Raw genomic sequence first — 20,237 nt, forward strand, 5'->3', positions numbered from 1 at the left:
ATAGAAGAAATTTGTTAATAAGAACAAATAAAGAAGATATTTTATTTCCCTTTTAGTATGTAACCGCTTTTCTTTTTATGAGGTACATAATCTGTAGCAAAACCTAGGCCCTAAGTTCTCCTGTTCAGGTCAGTGATGTAGATATTTTCTGACATTGGCCTGAAGGGAAATAGCAGCATAACACAAAGAATTATCAACCAAAGAAAGGATGCCCATGCACACATATACACATGTGTATGTGCACATAGACGTGCAGGAACATGCTCACGCTTGGCTATCAGAAACTCATTAACCAGTGTAATTGTCCAAAGGAAGTTGTGGATCTGAATTATAATTAATGATTCTAATTACAGTGTTTGCTGTTAAGTTAAAAATCTTTAATTTCAACATTTAAAAATTAATGAGTAAGAAGGTAATTAAGCTTTAGAATGTACTGGTAGCTAACAATGGGCAAATTCTGTAGTAGGCGTGCATGCTACAGCGATTTCTCCCACGCCTGACCCACCTCCATGAATTTCCATATAAAGAAATATGTCCTTTCTATAAAAATCATACAGAACTCTTTTCCTGTATTGGTGGACATTTCATTGCATGCATGTATTTTTTTGACATTAGTGGTATAGCTACAAAATGTGGCCCACGGCCTGTAAAAAGAACCAGCACTTGGGGGTTGTTCCTAGCACAGTATTAGTGCTATAGCTTGAGCACTGGAAACTTTGGAGTAGAATTGTGAGTTCTTATCCACTGTGTTATCCTTTATGTTGTTAACAAGTTAGACATCCATGTAAGTGTAAGCTTGATGTATTAATTATATTTATCTGCTTGAGTCGTATTTTTCTCCCTTTCTGTAAACACAAAGTACATTACCGCAGAAGTCCTAAGACGCCACTGTAGTTCATCAGTGCTGGTGGAAACGCCGCCAGCCAGCATGTCTGATAAACTACCCTACAAAGTCGTGGACATCGGATTGGCTGCCTGGGGACGAAAGGCCCTGGACGCAGCAGAGAATGAGATGCCAGGTTTGATGCACCTGAGGGAGGTGTACTCAGCCTCCAAGCTACGGAAGGGTGCTCGCATTGCTGGCTGCCTTCACCTGGCTGTGGAGACTGCTGTCCTCATCGAGACTCTCGTGGCCCTGGGTGCTGAGGTGCGATGGTCTAGCTGCCACATCTTCTCTACTCAGGACCATGCAGCAGCTGCCATTGCCAAGGATGGCATTCCAGTGTTGGACACAAGGAGAGTACCCGTGGTGCATTGAGCAGACGTTGCCCTTCAAGGATGGACCCCACCACAAGATTCTGGACCATGGTGGGGACCTTTACTAACTTTATCCACTCCAAATACCCACAGCTTCTGTCAGGCATCCAAGGTATATTTGAGGAGACCACACTGGAGACCACAACCTCTACAAGAAGATGTCCAAAGGGATACTGAAGGTGCCTGCCATCAATGTCAATGATTCTGTCACCAAGAGCAAGTTCAACAACCTCTATGGCTGCTGCGAGTCCCTCATAGATGGCATCAAATGGGCCACAGATTTGATGAATGCGGGCAAGGGTGCGGTGGTAGCAGACTATGGTGATGTGGGCAAGGGTTGTGCCCAGGCCCTGAGGGATTTGGGGGCCCGAGCCATCATCACTAAGATTAACCCCATCAATTCACTGCAAGCTGCTATGGAAGGGCTATGAAGTGACCACATGGATGAGGCTTGTAAGGAGGGCGACATCTTTGTCACCACCTCAGGCTGGGTTGGTAGCATCCTTGGCTGGCACTTTGCACAGATGAAGGATGCTGCCATTGTGTGTAACACTGGACATATTGATGTGGAGATTGATGTGAAGTGGCTCAGTGACGATGCTGTGGAGTTGGTGGAGGTCAAGCCCCAGGGGGACAGCTACTGGCTGAAGAATGGATGCCGCATCATCCTGCTGGCTGAAGGCCGGCTGGTCAACTTGGGTTGTGCACCCCAGCTTCATGCCAAGTAACCTCTTCACGAACCAGGTGATGGCACATATTGAGCTGTGGACCCACCCAGATAAATTCCCCGTTAGGATTCACTTCCTGCCTGAGAAGCCCACCTGATCAAGCTGAATGTGAAGGTGACCAGGCTAACTGACAAGCAGGCCCAGTACATGGGAAGGTCAAGCCTGACCACTGCCGCTACTGAGAGGCGGGACTGCCCTTCACCTTCCAGCTACCATCCTTGTTCTAGGCCCTACCTTTTTTCCAGGAGCAAATGCTACCACTGCACTGCTTTGCCAGTGTTTGTCTCCCACTGGGGTTGGTCACTCTGACTTTGGCCTCTGTTGTATCCCTCATACAGTTCCAAGGGTGGCCATAGGAACTGGGTCCCCAGTCAAGATCGAGTTACCTTGGAGCCATCCCCAGGGAATGTGAGCTCAGCAGTCTTTAAGTCCTGAGGCTGGATGCTGCTGTGGTAGTCACAAGGCCATGCACCTTACCATCCAGGCCTCACTTGGTTTAGGTCTGCATGCTTGGTTTACAGATCACTGGTTTCTCAGCCCAGGACCTGAGGAGCTCCAGCTAAGGGCAGGAACACCTGAATTTGAAGGTTCCTGAGAGCTTGGCTCACTTACTGTTGGGCTGTCGCTTAAACCTCACAATGCTGAGCTTGCTACTTTTGGTCCCTATCTCACAGGGTTAAAATAGATTAAGAGACAACCAAGAAAGGACAAGTGACACTTAAAGACTGAAAGGGAGCTGGAAGAACAGATAGGCAAAGCTCTGTCACTGTTGATCCCTGATGGTTCCTAACACAAGAGATTAATTTGCTTTGTAACGTTTAAATACTATTTAGAATGTTAACAGAGGAAGGTGGCGTAAATGAAATATCTAGTGCCATAAGAAAGAAAGAAAGAAAGAAAGAAAGAAAGAAAGAAAGAAAGAAAGGAAGGAAGGAAGGAAGAGAGTGCTTATTGCTCTTTCAGAGGACCTGGATTCTATTTCCAGAACTCACCTTGAGAGAGGTTCACAACTGACAGAAAACTGCAGCTCCAGGGGATATGACATACACTTCTGGCCTCTGCAAGACACTCACACAGGCTCACAGAGCCAATGAGACACATGGGTAAAATAAAAATGCATACATCTTTAATAAAAAATTTGAATCTACATTGACTGAAAAGTGGAAAGGGACTTTACACTGGTCCCTATCTTTCTTGTCTTCCTGTCAGTGGGTGCAGTACCACCAGCCGCATTCTGCTCCTGCTGCCCAGATTTCCCAGTATGATAGACTATACCCTGTAACTGTGAGTCAAAATTAACCCTTTCTTTCTAAAGATAGACAAGAGAATAAAAGTCCATATATTGAATGCTTGATTCCTATATTACAAGTCCGGAAGAGTCTTTTCTTTTTTTTTTAAGGAAAGCAATCCAGAAATGTATAGATTAGGAAGTATAAATTTTACCCACTGCTGTAAACAGCCATATGCTTTCTAGGGCATATCACCCAGATAGACTGGCGGGCACGAGATGGTCCTAGGTCCCATGGTGGGATCCCAACAGTAGTAACAACAAGAAGAAGTTGTGGCTTGAAGAATATCCATGCAGGATTGTATTGTAAAAGTAGTGAGAGGAAAACTATCTCCCTTTCTATGGCAAAGCTGAGAAAGATGCTTAAATATGTCATTAGATTACGAACAAGGAGGTGTTTGCTGATGGTGGTAAAAGCAACCAGATTGCAGTGGGCGGAGGGATGTGGGAAGTGAGGAAGTGGGGAAGGAGTGGAGGCAGCGTTTTTAAGCAGCATGGCTGAGAAGGAGGTGCTGCAGAGGGCAGCAGTTATAAGGCATTATAACTCTCAGCGAGGCTTTTATTTTTAAAGATTGCGTTGAACTTCTCACTGTTCTCTGAACATGCCATTATCGCTAACAGCTCGCTGCCCTTGTACATATTTTTCCCCATACTTGTTATACTGATCTACTGCTTTGCCAACTGGACTTTTTTCTTCCTTTTTAAGTGTAGTCACAGCTAAACTCAAATTTAATTTTCTCTAGTGCTTTTTTGAGGTCTTCCAAGTAGTAAATCTTGCTTTCCCTCTACTTCACTTTGTAGTTTTGTTAAATGTGTGTGTGTGTGTGTGTGTGTGTGTGTGTGTGTGTGTGTGTGTGTGTGTGTGTGTATGTGTTTATGTGTGTTTGACTTTTTATCCTGGAATGTAAAAATTATTGTTCTATTTATTGTGGTCTGGGCTGTTAGAAGATATAGGTGTATCTATATATTTCAATACTTAAAAGCAGATTCTGTGGCCATGACAAAATTGAGACCAGATGTATCTAAATATAACTAGGGTGTGTCCTCACATTATACACAGTGTAATGGCGGAGGGTACTGAACCTAAGTAATGGTCCTTTCTAGGAAAGGAAGTCTAGCTAAGGAAGGCAGAATGTCCTCTAGCAGAAGAATGGATTCATTTCTTTATCACAAGTAATAATGACGTTGTACATTTAGTGAAATGTAAAGTTCACTACTGCTAGAGCCATGTACAAACAGGGAAAATTGCCTGTAAAGAATTCAAAGTCTTTCCCCATGAAGGCTGCTGTAGCTAAAGATACATAAATATTCTGAATAGAACTTTAAAACAATATATTCCAGATACAATAGAACCAGTTTCTCCATGGCTTAGTTGTCATGTGTTCATGTTTTTATGTGTGATCTAATTTAAAAGAGTCATATGGAAGCTACATGAAAATACCCTTGTGTATACCATATACTTTTCATCTGCGGGATCAAGGATTAGGGCCTTGTGTACAGGAGAATATCTGCATTATCTTTTTCATCTGCTTCTGATGATGCTATTGTCATCTGCTCATGGCCTATTGCTCAGAACCCTTACAGTGCATTTTTCTCCCTTCAGCTCACCTCTTTCATTCAATATTCATTCATAGACTAATTATTGTTTAATTACAATGATCCAGGTAGTTTGCTAGATATTGTTGACTTAGTCAATAGGGGGAAATCATGAGCTGTCCTTTCAGTGTGGAGCAGGAGATGACCAAGTGCAGGGACCTGATGAAGAACAGTAAAGGTGTATCAGATTGATGAATCTTTGTAGGAAGATGTGACTTGACACAACAGAAAGCTTGCACATCTGCCAGTACTGCTGCAGTGCTAGGTGTGTGAATGTTTATGTGTCCATGCATGTGGGGGATGAGGGAATTGCTGCAGGAAAACTGGAGAAAGGGGAAGAGATCACCCAGAGTCTGGAGGCTGAGGAGTGTTTAGACAGTATTCTAAGGGTTTTAGAAACCTACGTGAACAAATTGAGGAATATGATATTCTTCAGAACACTCCCACACTGTGACACCACCTCAGTGCACCCTACAGCACACGGGACATCATATTAATGCAGTATATCCATCAATTTAGTGTGAACTCTCTATCTCGTCTCTGTTCCACACATGAGGGATGTATCATGAGGAATGGTTTGGCCACCGACACTTCTTCTCTGATGAGATCATACAAAATTGAGGCAAAGAGAAGGAAGTTTGATGAAGTTGTCTCCTGTGTCAATAAGTTCAACACTCTTCACCATTTTCTCCAGTGATGGGAGCAGGGGCTGTATCTGACATGGATTTTGTTTCCAGATCACTCCCCCCTGGCAAGCCTGCTTTTCCAGGCCGTAGGGGACTAGGACATGCTCAGTCCTGATGCGACTTGATGGACTGTGGCGGATGAGAAGGAGGGCTTTCCTTTTCTGAGGAGTAGGAGATGGGGGATGGGGGAGAGAGATGGAGAGTGGGACATGGAGGAGAGGAGGGGCGGGGCTATGACCAGGATGTAAAGTGAATAAACAAATAATAAAAAAACAATGCTGTTGGTATTATAGACATCTTTTATATAAATGTTGGACACAGACAGGACTTCTCTGATAATGGCAAAACTAATGTAAATAACATACACCTGGTCTAAAGATAGCACTCTGTTGAGGTAATCTATACACCCCCTAACTTTGCCCATTATTTTGTTAACATGTGGTGCTGCATTTCAGGCTACAATTTTAAAGGTGGTCTATACCTGTCCCTGATGTCCACCTTTTTCCAAAAAGCTTTCCATATATTACCTCCTTTCATGGTTTTAAGAGTTTGGCTTGGTTTGCGGTAAACTTTAAACCCTACCCAGATCTAGCCAATGGACAGAACATTCTCCACAGTAGAGTGGAGAGTGAGGTATGACATTTACACGAACTCTGGTGCCTCACATTTGACCATGTCCCCTGGATGGGGAGACCTGGTGGCACTCAGAGGAAGGACAGCAGGTTACCAAAAAGAGACTTGATACCCTATGAACATATACAGGGGGAGGAAATCCCCCTCAGGAACAGTCATAGGGGAGGGGAATAAGGGGGAAATGGGAGGGAGGGAAGAATGGGAGGATACAAGGGATGGGATAACCATTGAGATGTAACAAGAATAAATTAATAAAAAAATTTTAAAAAGGAGTTTTGGCATGCTGGTTCTGTTATCATCATATTTTCCAAAATTCAACTGAAACAAAAACAGATTGAATAATCTGTTCCCCAACACTTTCCCTGATCTACCTAATTGAAGAGTGTGCTCTTAGCAACCACTTCATATTATATACCAGTATTTTAACTTTTCATTTTGTAATTGACTTTGGGGTGCCCAAAGAAGAGATCTTTTCAGCTCCCTGTTTGTCCACTTCCCCTTGGTGGGGAGGCCTGGTGGCACTCAGAGGAAGGGGAAGCAGGCTGCCAGGATGAGATCAGATGGTGGGGGAGGAAACCCCCTTCTGTCAGGTGTAGGGGAGGAAAATAGGGTGAAAGAAGGAGGGAGGGGGAATGGGAAGATACAAGTGAGGGGATGACAATTAGGATGTAGTCTGAATAATAAAATTTAATTTAAGAAATCCTAAGAGATCTTTTCTTGATGTGCTATGTACTTGATACTTATAATTTTTTTTGTGGGGTACTCTGTCTACCATAATGGCTGTACTAATTTTAACCCTCACCCAAAATGTTCAATAAAGTGCTACTATTCATATCTAAGCCAGCTTTGAGCTGTCAACCTTTTATAACCTTCCTTTTTCATGTCTTGTGATTTCCATTTTCCTAGTGATTAATGATACTGAATGACTTTTAGATACTTGTAAGCTATTTTTAATGTTTTATTTAAAATGTGTTGTTGTTCTGTATTTGAGATATGCCGCTCCCAACCTACACATTGTGTTTTCATATATTTAAATGCAGTGTTAGTCCCTTTTTGTTAGTTTTGGTTTTGTTACTTAGCTCTTTGGTGCATAGTTTCTTCGGAATTTGGTAGTGAAGAAAATCACAGGAACACTCTCCTTCAGTTGATTTCCATTGTTGTTGTTGTTTTGTTTTCTACAAACTTTGAACTTTCAGACTTTAAGTTCAGATCAGTTAGCTCTTCTGAGTTTCTTTCTTTGTATGGTGGGAGAGAAGGACCTGTTTCATTTTTCTGAACCTGGATTCCCAGTTATCCTAACAGTGGAAAGAAGAAACTGTGAAAGAGACTTTCTATTCAGAAATTATAACACCCAAATTTCAGGAATTATTTCTATAACTTCCCATAACCCATTAATTTTCTATAATCTGTGACCACTGGTCCTTTATTTTTCCATGACTGAACAGTATTTCACTGTGATTTCCTGCCTCAAAGGTTTGTTGCTATATATTATATAATGAAAAGAAAATAATATTTGGAGGCATAAGTTTGAGCTGAAATTTAAAATGTTGAAATTTGAATATCTCTGTTGAGACACTTTTTGTATATCAAGTGATAGGAATTATTTGAATATTCAGTAAAGTAATTAGGAATTTAAATGACATAAATTGTTTTTAGGATGATTTGGATCTCTGCAATTGATGAGTGTCTTTGAATACTTTCATTAGGCATGCTTTAATAATATAGTGTAAAAATCTAACTCTATTGTATCAATTTCCTGACCATTAACCAAAAAAGAGAAAGCCCAAGTATTTAACTTAGTAATTGTTTGAATATCTGTGTTTTTCTGGAACTTTTTTTTCATTGAGCATGCTTGTATACAGGACTTTATAGTCTTATACTAATTGTTTTTACTGGTATTCTGTTGATCCTAAGTGCCTTACATATTGAGATGTTTGTAATAGTAATAAATTGTTAAATCTTTTGGCTTACTTCTTTTAAATACAAACACATGACTCTGAGATTAATTAATCTTGTATATTTTAAGGGTTGCTTTTTAGTTTTCATATACTAGTTTCATAAACTGCATTTTTCTTCATTATGGGAGAAACAATACTGATTAAAATTTACTCTGTAGAAGCTTGTCTTTACAAGCAAAAGAAAGAAGATAATGAAATAAATTTAGTACTATTAAATACACTTAGTAATTACAAGTAAATGGGAAATCAATTGGCGATCAGTCCTGCAATTTGCTTGTATTTTAGTGAGCAGATATAATTCTCAGAAATTGGCTATGAGCTTTGAATTATAATCAGTGTAGTCAAGCACTAAAGAATATGCCATCTTTACTATGTTAATGTGTACTTGAAATTATGTTTATATAACAGGCTGTGCAGAAGAGAGTGATTTTCTTGTTTGCAGGACATATTATGGAAATAACAGCAAAGAAATTTGCTGTATAAGTGGAGAATTTTAGTGTTTGTAAAATTATTGTAGGTATACTGCATACTCTTTTTGTTGTTCTATCCCTAGAAAGCATAGAAACAGGAAAATTTGCTTACTTTATCTATTACCACATCCAGAAGTATTTTCACCTAAACCTGGGTCTGTATGGATTTTCTGCTCTGCATTGTTACTCAAGCATCAATTACATTTCTTTCTTATTTCACTTGTAGGGGTGCTAAACATGTGCATGTCCTTTTCTTTCTCTTTCTTCCTAACTGTGCTTTCCTTGTACGCATCCAACAGTGGCTGCTAGCTCCTGGGTGGTGATACACATTTGTAACACCTATCCACTAATTTTAGATGTTTGTCTTCACATTCCAGATGCTTAGTTTTCAGAATGACTTGCTATTTGCAATGTCTTTGCTTTGTCGTTAAATAATGTTTAAAATTAAGCTTAGCTTTAAACACGGTGCATGTTTTGACCCTTGCCTCCTGGAGGAGGATGAGAAACAAATACTCAAAGCCAAGCTGAGCTACCCCTTTGTTCCTTTGGGATGGCGTGTGGACGGGCCAGTAGTTATCTGCTCCTCAAAGACAAATCTAGCTAAGACCATTCTGAGAACAGAAGAGATGCCCCATTCTGCTTAATGACTGTGGGGCCAATAACAAGGGGCTAGTCTTTAAAACTAAAGAATTTTCTGCACTCTCTAATCCTAAGATTTCCTTTTCTGTTTTTTTACTCTGAGGGTAATTTAATACTCTCTGTATCCTTTGAATGCACACACACACACACACACACACACACACACACACACACACACACACCACATCTAGGAATGTATGTGTGTTTCCTTTTATGATTCCATATATATATATTTGTTTTCATCACTCACCTCACTCATGAGGATACTTTGTTTTCTCTTCTAGTGTCATCATCTCAATTTTCTCCATTAAAAACAATATAGCATGGGAGTGTGCCCAGGATTAATATAACAATAAATGTCAGTGAACAGAATTATCATAAAATATGAAGACAGCTAGTTTGTAGAACAAACATCTTTGTCCTTAAATCTTTAGGACATTTTAAATTCTTTTTAGTCCCTTTTTAAAAATACTACTGGATTAAAATAAATTATAACATAAGCATAATAAACTAATATATTTGAAAGTACAAAAATACAGTCATAATGTTTCCAATATAAAATTGAGAAAAGCCAAAATGGAAATTCCCAAGTATCTGCAATTTGACAGTAATAAAAGTATCTTTTATTTCATATGCAGGGTAATATGGTAGATGAAAGCCTAAATGTGAAAAGTGGAGGTAGCTCATTTTAGACAAACACTATGAATATATCTATGATAGGTTGTATACCTTTATGTTATTTATTTTGGAGTTATAGATCCCCACAGATGCTATATAACATAAAATAAATAAATTGCTTTTATACTGCTATAAAATGCAGGCAACATAAAATAGAAACTAAGCAAATGAAACAAAGCCACAATTTTTTCACCCGAGGGCTTTTTATGATATAAATATGAAGTATTACAATCACTTTAGAAGACTGTTCAGCAGTAACTACTAAAGCCAAGCTGCACATGCCATGCAGTCAAGCAATTCTGTCTATATATAATACATAGAAAAGTACATAAAAAACCACTGAGAAAAAATATTCATAGTAGCAATATTCCTAAGAGCCCAAATTGGAAGCAACTAATATATTCAGTATATGATAGAATTATAAATAATTTGTTTTATATTTATACATTAGAATGCCATTAGCAGTCACCCAAAACTCTCTATAAGGTTGGAGAATCATCTTTAGCCTTCTGGCCCAATATATCTGACAGACATATTTGTGAGGCAGGAACTATTGAGGACTTGCTTACCCTGTCTTGGCAGAGTTTGGCTGACTCTGCCTGCATCTATGCTTGCCCATTTTTAGGCAGAATTCTGTCTGTGGTAGAAATGAAGACATTTTGCCCAGTGGCTTGTTTGCCACATTTGAAGCCATCTCCATAAGGAGGTTCTTTGATGCTCACCATCCTCTTTGAGGTAGGCTGGGTGTTGCCAGGAGTTAACCTGTCTCAATGTCAATGAATGTTTAAAATAATAAAAACATTTTAAATGCCTTATTCTGTATGTCTCTGAGGTTTTTGAAGACCTTATCTAACTATTTTACTTTACCTTTTTGTATAATCATATCAGGAGGGACTCTTGAATAATCTTTCTGATAAACATTACAAGGTGATTGCAATACTATTAACTAATTAATTTGTGTGTGAGAGATGATAGGGAGGAGAAGAAGAGAGAGAGACAGAGACAGACAGAAAAAGAGAACTCACATGAAGGTTAGAGCATAAGTTGCAGATTTTTTTTTTTACTTTTACCATGTGGGTCATGGAAATCTAAGTGGTTATAATCAGTCTTGATGGCAAGTTTCCTTATGCAGCTTTGTAATAATTTTTAAGACAATTTTACATGTGTGAAAGCAAGATGTATAGTACATATGAATGTCCTCATCCCATTTTGGAAAACTTGTAAGATTCTTGGAAGTCAAAGTAGCATACATATTGTAGTGATGGACATCACCTTCCAAGATTGCAAGGCTTTGAAGAGGAGAAAAAAGATCAAATTCAGTTCCAGGTGATCACAGAAAAATACAGTTCTCAGGTCAGGCATGTCCAGAGATTGCTGTAGGTTATCAGCATTTACTAGAATGAGACAGCTTGAGCCTGTGGGAGCAGGGGACAACAGTGCTCTTCTTGTTGGGTGGGTCTGATGGGAGTGCTTGGTGTGCTGCGAAGTCTTATTCCTAAGCCATCCTCTAGCTCTGTGCTTTGAACACTTCTTCTTTCAGTGGTTTCTAGGATAAACACTAAAGAATCTCAGAATCCTATAAAATCTACTCTAATTTTTCAAAAGTTGAAAACTTAAGTCTGAAGCATTATGCAAAACTTTAAAACAACCTCAAATTTTCTTCAAAAATAAACATGTTTGGGAATTTTAGATAATGCTATTGGAGATCCTTGCATGAATGTTTATCATAAAGCAAACACATTTTCATCTGGCTTACCATTTCCACTCAAATGAAATTCCACATTAAAAAGTGATTATTTAGGCTACAGAGAGTGCTGGTAAGATTGTATTATGGGATATTCCACTGAGTGTTAGGAGTATAGCCCAGAGCCCCTCGCCATCTCTTGCTGATGTTCTGATATGCGTGTGATGCTCGTTATCATCACCCAGTCATTTCAATGGATCATTAGGCAACTATCAGTCGATTTATACTAGTTCAAATAGCATATTTCTTGTAATAAGAGTCTTCTTACAAAGGTGCTTATTTTCAAGCATATGATGATTTGGTTTTATTATACACAGTAGATCGTTTCTCAGTTTACAATTTGAGGTGCACAATCAAGCATTTCTATTATTCATGTGCATCTGCACAAACATATAGACAGTGGCAAAAACTACCATCCAGCAGATTATTAGTAATAATAGTCACCACTGTAAGTATGTATTTCATCTAAAATGTGTGTGTGTGTTTGTGTGTGTGTGTGTTTGTGTGTGTGAGAGAGAGAAAGAGAGAGACAGAGACAGAGACAGAAGGATGGAGGATGTAATAGGGAGAAAGGTCAGTGAGAATGGAAGAGGCAGAGTTCCCTTAAACTAAAATATTGCAGACCGATTAACAGAGGAATCACGAGCTGGTGTGTATGAGTTTGTTAAAGCATGATTCACATGAAGATTATTTGAAAAGTTCAAACTCTAAGTTATCTAATCTTGTTAAAATTCTTATATCACAACTTATTTAAAAATTATTCACTATTTTTTTAAATTCATCATTTACCAAGACATACTTGTCTAGCATTATAATGTATCATTGTTAAGATTAATTTTTTAAGGACATGATATCAACACACTATAATGGCTCTGGCATATCTGACAATACATTAAATAGCTGTTTCTTTTTCTTGTTTATTTATTTATTTATTTATTTATTTATTGCTTACTTATTCATGCTACTGGAAAGCCACCTTCTCAATCACTCTTGGAATAATCTAATACTTATGCATGCAACCCAGGCACTGCCCTTAAGTGATGCACCACCTAAAGCAGGTATTTTGAAAGAGTGTTCAACTGAGAGGGGAAAGAGAAAATAAAAGTTGTTCTCTTTTTCTCAAGAACAGAGAGCTAATTATGTAAACAGACACAGTCTACAACAGTGTAAGAAGCAATATTTCTTGATAACCTAAAGACCTAACCTTTATGAATATGCACATTTCTCAATACAGTTTTTGTAAACTATTCAGAATACACTCTCTCTTTAACTTTTATAGAGTTTTATTATTTCTAAAATATTTACTGTTTTAAAAGGAATTGTAATTTTATGTTTTAGGAATATACAATAGATGTTTTCTTTCGACAAAAATGGAAAGATGAACGTTTAAAATTTAAAGGTCCTATGAATATACTTCGACTTAACAATTTAATGGCGAGCAAAATATGGACTCCAGATACCTTCTTTCACAATGGAAAAAAGTCAGTGGCTCATAATATGACCATGCCAAACAAGCTGCTTCGAATCCAGGATGACGGAACACTGCTATACACCATGAGGTATGTTGGTATGATACGTTGCAAATGGCCCTAGGAAGTCGTGCTTTTAAAAGCTAGGGAATGCACGATTAAATATTAGCTCAAGTGGAATATTTTCCTAAAACTACTAAATCACTCATGTTCTGTTTCATTAAAACGTGAGCATATAAGTAAGATGTGTTTAAAATAAATTTCATTTTTAAGTTTCAATATTCTCTTAGATGTTAAAATTGATATTTTTACATTCTTCACATTTTAATTATATTTTAATTTAAAATGTTTTACTATGTGACCATAATTTGTTTGTAAAAGCATGTAATTTGCTTTTCTGTATCCAAGCCAGTAGCTTATCCAATATTAAGTGATTTTAAGAACGTATTTTAATTCATATTATTATAATTTTATGTATTAAGTAAATTGGTTAGCTTAAAACATGTGAAATTATTATTTTGTGATTAAAAATAATCATAACACCAATTTCATGAAGTTCATCCTTTTTTGAAAATATAGAAATATGTGTAGTTGTTGATACTTACAATTACATTTTAGGCATTCTCATGAATATTTTAAAATAAGTTAACTTTATTACATAATAACCAAACATGTTTAAACCTAGCAAGATAATGTAGAATTAAAAGTTAATGTTTAATGAAGGAATTGAATAATAGGGTACTGCCATCTGTTGTGTATACATTCAGACATCATTGCCTATGCATTTGATTTCTTAGAACATCATATAAAATGTTAAGTAGTAGATTTTATGGAGTAAAGTGCTTTAACTGAGAATTGAGGACTGATTTCTAGATGGCTATTGCCTGTAATGCAATAGGAGCAGTGTGTTATTCTTTTTCCTGTTTTTGACCTATAAAGCTTAGATATTACAACCTTAATGACTTTATGCTTAAACTATTTACACCTGTAGATTAAGGTATCGAGATTACATTACGTTAGCAACAGTTACGGAGGGGTCTAATCAAATCCTGTTTGAAGCTTATGCCAGAGTTGTCCGAAGACCACCCATTTCTCAGCTCATTTAGAACAGACTTTCTCTTCAACTCACTTTAGATCCTGTTTATTTACTTTGCTTTTATATGAAAGGGAAATAATAGGAAGTGTTCTTCGCAACAGATTTTATATGATTACCCTTTACTATATTATATTCAAATATAAAAATATATTTTTGACATTCATGAATTTGTATCCATATTATAGCAAGAAATTCATGTAAGCAATGTATTTTTAGGAGAAATATCAATCTATCGATACTTGTATCTTTTTCTAAACACACATCTACCTATATAAACACAAGATATTAGAAAATTGCATAACTTTAGGGAAACATATATTAATGTAACACATCAACTTTTCTCTATAATTGATGAGTTGATGAAAAAATATTATCCTTTCTAAAATAGAGCATTAAATGTCTTCAGCTATTGAATATTGACAGTGATGTTCATAGCAAACTATTTTTCAAATACATATATATTTTATTATTATTGTGTTTAAACCTTTTCAAACCTAATTTAATGCTCTAATTCTATTTTAAAAAACAGTACCAAGTGATTTATCTTGACTATAAAAATGTTCTTAAATCAAGAATGGAATTTTGGCTTCTAGGCTTACAGTTCAAGCTGAATGTCCAATGCACTTGGAGGATTTTCCAATGGATGCTCACTCATGCCCATTAAAGTTTGGAAGCTGTAAGTATAAGCACAAAACTACATGCTTAAAATCAATAAAGTCATCAGTTGGCAACATCATATTATGGGATGCTTCATAGGATGCTAATAGAATACAGCAGAGAAAGCTATAGTAATTGCCCTCAAAGAGCTGATTGGAATGTCCTATTGTTCACTCAAGTATTTTAAACCTTTCTGATTTTTTTTCAGAATTTAAATCATCATCTCTTTTTATTATTATTAATTTATTCATATTACATCTCAGTGGTTATCCCCTCCCTTATATCCTCCCATTCCTCCCTCCCTCCCATTTTCCCCTTACTCCCCTCCCCTATGACTGTTCCTGAGGGGGACTTCCTCCCCCTGTATATGCTCATAGGGTATCAAGTCTCTTCTTGGTAACCTGCTGTCCTTCCTCTGAGTGCCACCAGGTCTCCCCATTCAGGGGATGTGGTCAAATATGAGGCAGAGATATCTGGAGAGAAAACAAGCCACAACAGATATCTCTTCTTCTTATTAATTTAAAAATCCTATGTTTAAGTTGGTGCATAAAACTAAATCAGCTGTTGTAGAGCCAGATCTATAACTTATTCACATTTTCTCCTTGTGCTAGTATGTTAATGCAAAATAAATTATTTTTCATCTTAGAGCGAATAATATATGACAAATTCTGCTACTTGTTCCCCATTGGCCTGTTACAAAGGTCAGAGAAAGAGATGAAGCCTGTGCAGTGGTCTATCTTCCACTGACCTGATGGAAAAAGTCCTTTTTCTCCATATATATATATATATATATATATATATATATATATATATATATATATATATATATTTAATGAAGGTGACAGCTTTGGCAGGTTATGTACCAGTATCTTATGTGCACATGGAATATTTATAAAAGTTTCTGTGCCTCTGGACATTCTCTAGGTCACTAGGCTGTATCTTATACATCATGCAGAAGCATTCACACTACGGAAAAATGGAAAGGGCAAAGTCAGAACACATGTCTGGGCCCACAGGTCAATCCCTGCAGGTTCAGGATTAGCTTTTCAGTGCAGTTAGGTGGCAGCCTTCTGTCTGCGCAGGCCTTCTTCTCTGACCTCTTTAGATACTGTGCTCTTTCTGACATATAATTTTTGTGTATTCTGAAAAGGCTCTTCTTTTTCTTGGTAAATAGAAATTCCCATTTCTAAACTGATCAAATATATTACTGATTGAGGAAGAGTGTATCTTCTCAGAATGTACAAACTCAGTGAAAACAGAATGGCCGCCGAGATAATAGAGATTCCTCTACTGTTTTGAGGGGGACCATTTTGTGGAGAGGTTCTGGCTTGTTTGCTTCGTGTACCCTCAGTTCTCAATTTTTCTTTGAAAGCATCCTCTGGACTTAACCACAAGCCTTCGCCCCCCCCCCCTTAATTGTCATGGGAACTTCAAAACTTGCCTTCCTTCCAATATTATTTAAGATAGTCAATCATGTTATACAACGTAAACACAGTGTTGAGAAAACCAGAACAGATGCAGCAGAGAAACTCATTTGCATTGCATAAGTGACATTAAAGAGAAACTTGAAAAGTCTTGGCATCAAAAGGAATTTATGCAAGATGCTGTAATGATATAGGAAGGACAGTGTTTTCAGTAGATGAGGTATTGTTACTATGACATCAGACGTCAGTGGCAAGATGCCTCAATACTGAAAATGAAATCCATTTGTTTGGAAGTAGTTGATCTCAAATTAAAAGCTTCAGAGAGTGCAGCTACAAAGTCATGGGATATTTGATGCCTAAGATTAGTGTAGTTTGTTCAGTGCCGAATGCATGTGGTTAACATACAGTTTTTTGTTCCTTACTCATTTTCTATGTAATTATTACTTTTAGTTTGCTTTTTTGAGGTTCATATTCTGACACATTGAGGAGGCAGTTTATTCATTCTTGTGTTTATCTTTGTGTGCAGCAAGTGCTTGCAGCATCTGTGCTTGCAGCATCTGTGCTAGCAGTATGGACGGCAGTGTGGAGTGAGGGAGCAACCTTAACATACTGGCACAGAAAAAATTTGGCAGAAGCCACAATGACGTTATCTTCTAGTTATTTCTTACTCTCTTTTAGAAGCACTGCCACCCTAAAAGAATTGAAATCCTGGAACTTTACCATTTTCCCCAAATAAAAAAGCATCCTTTGTGTACTTGTGCATTTCAAAATTCATTCTTGTCTTGCTCCAACCATCTTACGTCTTTATATTTTTAATGTTTCATTTGACTTGAAACTTCCTGAATGTAAGTATAGTGCTATTCTGTACATTAGCCTTAAAAACTGAAAACTTGGAGACTGACTCTGAAATGAACATTGGTTCCATATATTTGACTACTTCCCCTTGGTGGGGAGGCCTGGTGGCACTCAGAGAAAGGATAAGCAGGCTACCAGGATGAGACTTGATAGGCTGTGACCATATAGTGGGGGAGGAGGTTCCCCTTCTGTCACAGACCTAGGGGAGGGGAATACGGTGAAAGAGGGAGGGAGAGAGGAATGGGAGGATACAAGTGATGGGATAACAATTGAAATGTAACCTGAATAAATTAATGAAATAAGCATAAATAAAATAAAAAGAAAATAAAAAACTGAAAACTTACATTTTTGTATAAAAGTTGATAGTTTAAAATGATTTGGAAATACAGTTATTGATTACCAAGTATTAAATCAGTGATTATAAATGTGCATAATACAGAGTAGAATTTAACATAGACTGTAAGAATAAATTAGAATCGCTATATGAAATCCTTCCTTCAAAGTGGGATTTATGTGGAAATTTTAAAAGCAAATTCCCTCTTTTTTGAAAAATGTTTTCCTTTATTTTAAAGTGTGTGTGTGTGTGTGTGTGTGTGTGTGTGTGTGTGTGTGTGTGTGTGATGGTAAATGCACATGAGTGCAGATGCTTACAGAAGCCAAAGAAGTCATTGGGTCATCTGGAGATGGAGTTTCAAGGATCTGTTAGGCCATCCAGAATGGGTGCTGAGAATTAAACACTAGTCCTTTTCAGGAGTGATACCTGCTCTTAATTGCTGACCCACATGCCTACCCTCTCTTCTTGTTTTATACTTTATTGATAAGTATCATGCTGGCCTCCTGGCTCACCCGTGCGTCTGAGCACAAGGGAATGCCTCTGAGATGCACAGCATTACATATTTATTCTCCTCTCATTAAACTAAACAATATTCAAAGGGAGGCCGTATTGATTATTAATGAAAGAGATGCCATAAATGCTTTTTAGTAGACATATAGAGGACCATCCATTTTCTATTACATGTTCTTGGACTGTTATCAGATATGCAGATTTAATGTAATTTACACAGTTGGCTTAATTGTTAGTTTAACAGGAATGAATTGAGAACATTTTCAGAAATGAATCAGAGATGGCCTTTTTCCATCTATGTCTCATAATTTGTAAAAATAATATCTCAGTTTTATAGATCTTCATGTCTAAGGTAATATGAAGTTTCTAACAATGATTGTTTGATTTTTTTTAAAGCTGTGCAGCATTGGAAATGCTGTCATAAAAAGAACCAGTATGGTTGTGAATGCGGGGAAACAAACCAAGCAAGCCATTTGATAATCTACAAATGAGTGCTTAGTTAACTACATTGCTAACTTATAATTTAATGTTTACAGTGGCATCACAAGTGATTATTTAATTGAAATTAGTTAGTTTGCAATTTAGACTCTAGAAAGACTGGAATTTACGTGTGCAAATATATAAATATTCCTCTATGAAAATATGTACAAACACATCCATAAATATGTATGTATATCTACACCAATTTTTAGAATCCTATTTCAAAAAATGTTTTATATAACATAATTTATTTGAGGATGCATAAATCTATGTATAAGTATAAGGAATATTTCACTGATATTATTAGTAGCAATATTCAGAAACTGCCATACAGCAGTTAAGAGACCATAAATCTAACGACAAGCTTACATACTAACATCTGCTGTGTTGCACCTGATTACTTGAATAGAAATAAATTTTGGTCACAGACCTTAGCTTGAGTTCAGTAGGAGGACCACCTTAGTACCCTGGTATTATATGCAAAAATTTACACAGAACAAAGAAACATAGTTTCAAATGTCATGAGGAGCAGAAGGCAGGGTTAATGCTAGGAAAAAACTGGTCCTGTTTTCTTTCCGGGTTAAGAATGTCACTATCATGTTGTTGTGTCTCACAAGCAGCCCTATAAACAACAGTATAAATAGGTTCTCCAAAGCTTGGCAGTAGAGCAGGAATTTTCTTTATCTTTATTAACAATTGTGATGTGACTCCCAGAATTGGGGTTTGGGTAGTGGGGAAAGGAATCTCACCTGGTCCAAAACAGGACACCAAAGGGCAAAGGAAATATCAGCATAGAAAATTACTAATGCCAGAAATGAGACTTCTGTTTAACTCCAGAGGTAACTTACTTCTAATATTTTTCATCTTTAGTCAAATACAATGAGGTTATGTTTCCTCTTTCTGTTAATCCTTAACTGGAATCTACACAAGTACATTGGTGTTCATTAGTTAGCTTATAAGTGGATATGTTGGAAAAATGCATTTATAATGTGATGGTACTATATAATATTCTGATTTTTAATGTCTACATTAGTTCTCACTGTCCTAATTAAGTTCTTTCATTCATAACTACAATCATTATCTCTTAACTCAATAAGTTTATGTTTAGAAAACCAAATATTTTGGATTATAATTTTGACTTCATGAGTGGTCACTATTTCAAAATAACCTGTGTGACACCTTCACTTCTTGTTTTCACAACATCTACATCTGCTACTTTAGGACCTGGGGAGTGTTATAACCATCTTGGGAAACAGTGACTTTTACTGTCTCTAAAGAGAAATTTACTCATCACTTCTTAAAGTGGTATTAAAGAAAATATTTCCATGTACATGATTGGCCATCCTGCTCCTCTTCATCCATATACTTTTAATCTTAAAGATTCAAATGATTATTTTCCTCTAAATCTGTGATCATTAAATGTTAACTTGTGAGGAAGTGGGGATTCTATTGAATTTAAATTGTAGATCATTCTGTTAGTGTTCTCATTCAATAGTTCTCATTCAAGTGCTTTGAAAATTTGTTCCTTGTTCCTCACAGATGCCTACACAACCTCAGAAGTTACTTATATTTGGACTTACAATGCTTCTGACTCCGTTCAGGTTGCTCCTGATGGCTCTAGGTTAAATCAGTATGATCTTCTGGGCCAGTCAATTGGGAAGGAGACAATTAAATCCAGCACAGGTTAGTAACATTAAAAAAATAAATCTCATGCTCCTCCCGCCCCCCAAAAAAG

The 20,237-nt window shown here is 37.1% G+C and overlaps 1 protein-coding gene and 1 pseudogene across 3 annotated transcripts in view; both read left to right on the top strand.

Moving 5' to 3' along the window:
• Positions 1–20,237, top strand: part of GABRA2 (gamma-aminobutyric acid type A receptor subunit alpha2) — a 124,416-nt gene that overhangs the window by 61,181 nt on the left and 42,998 nt on the right. For both annotated transcript variants that reach the window (XM_084797283.1, XM_084797284.1), the window contains exons 5-7: positions 13,016–13,236; positions 14,836–14,918; positions 20,042–20,185. In XM_084797283.1, coding sequence (XP_084653409.1) covers positions 13,016–13,236; positions 14,836–14,918; positions 20,042–20,185 — 448 coding nt within the window. The remainder of the gene's footprint in view (positions 1–13,015; positions 13,237–14,835; positions 14,919–20,041; positions 20,186–20,237) is intronic.
• LOC311607700 (adenosylhomocysteinase-like) lies at positions 803–2,294 on the top strand (annotated as a pseudogene). The gene has a single exon. The product of its transcript is annotated as an adenosylhomocysteinase-like (transcript).

The sequence above is a fragment of the Acomys minous genome, assembly GCF_964271855.1.
Source record: "Acomys minous genome assembly, chromosome: 10".
NCBI classification, from domain to species: Eukaryota; Metazoa; Chordata; class Mammalia; order Rodentia; family Muridae; genus Acomys; species Acomys minous.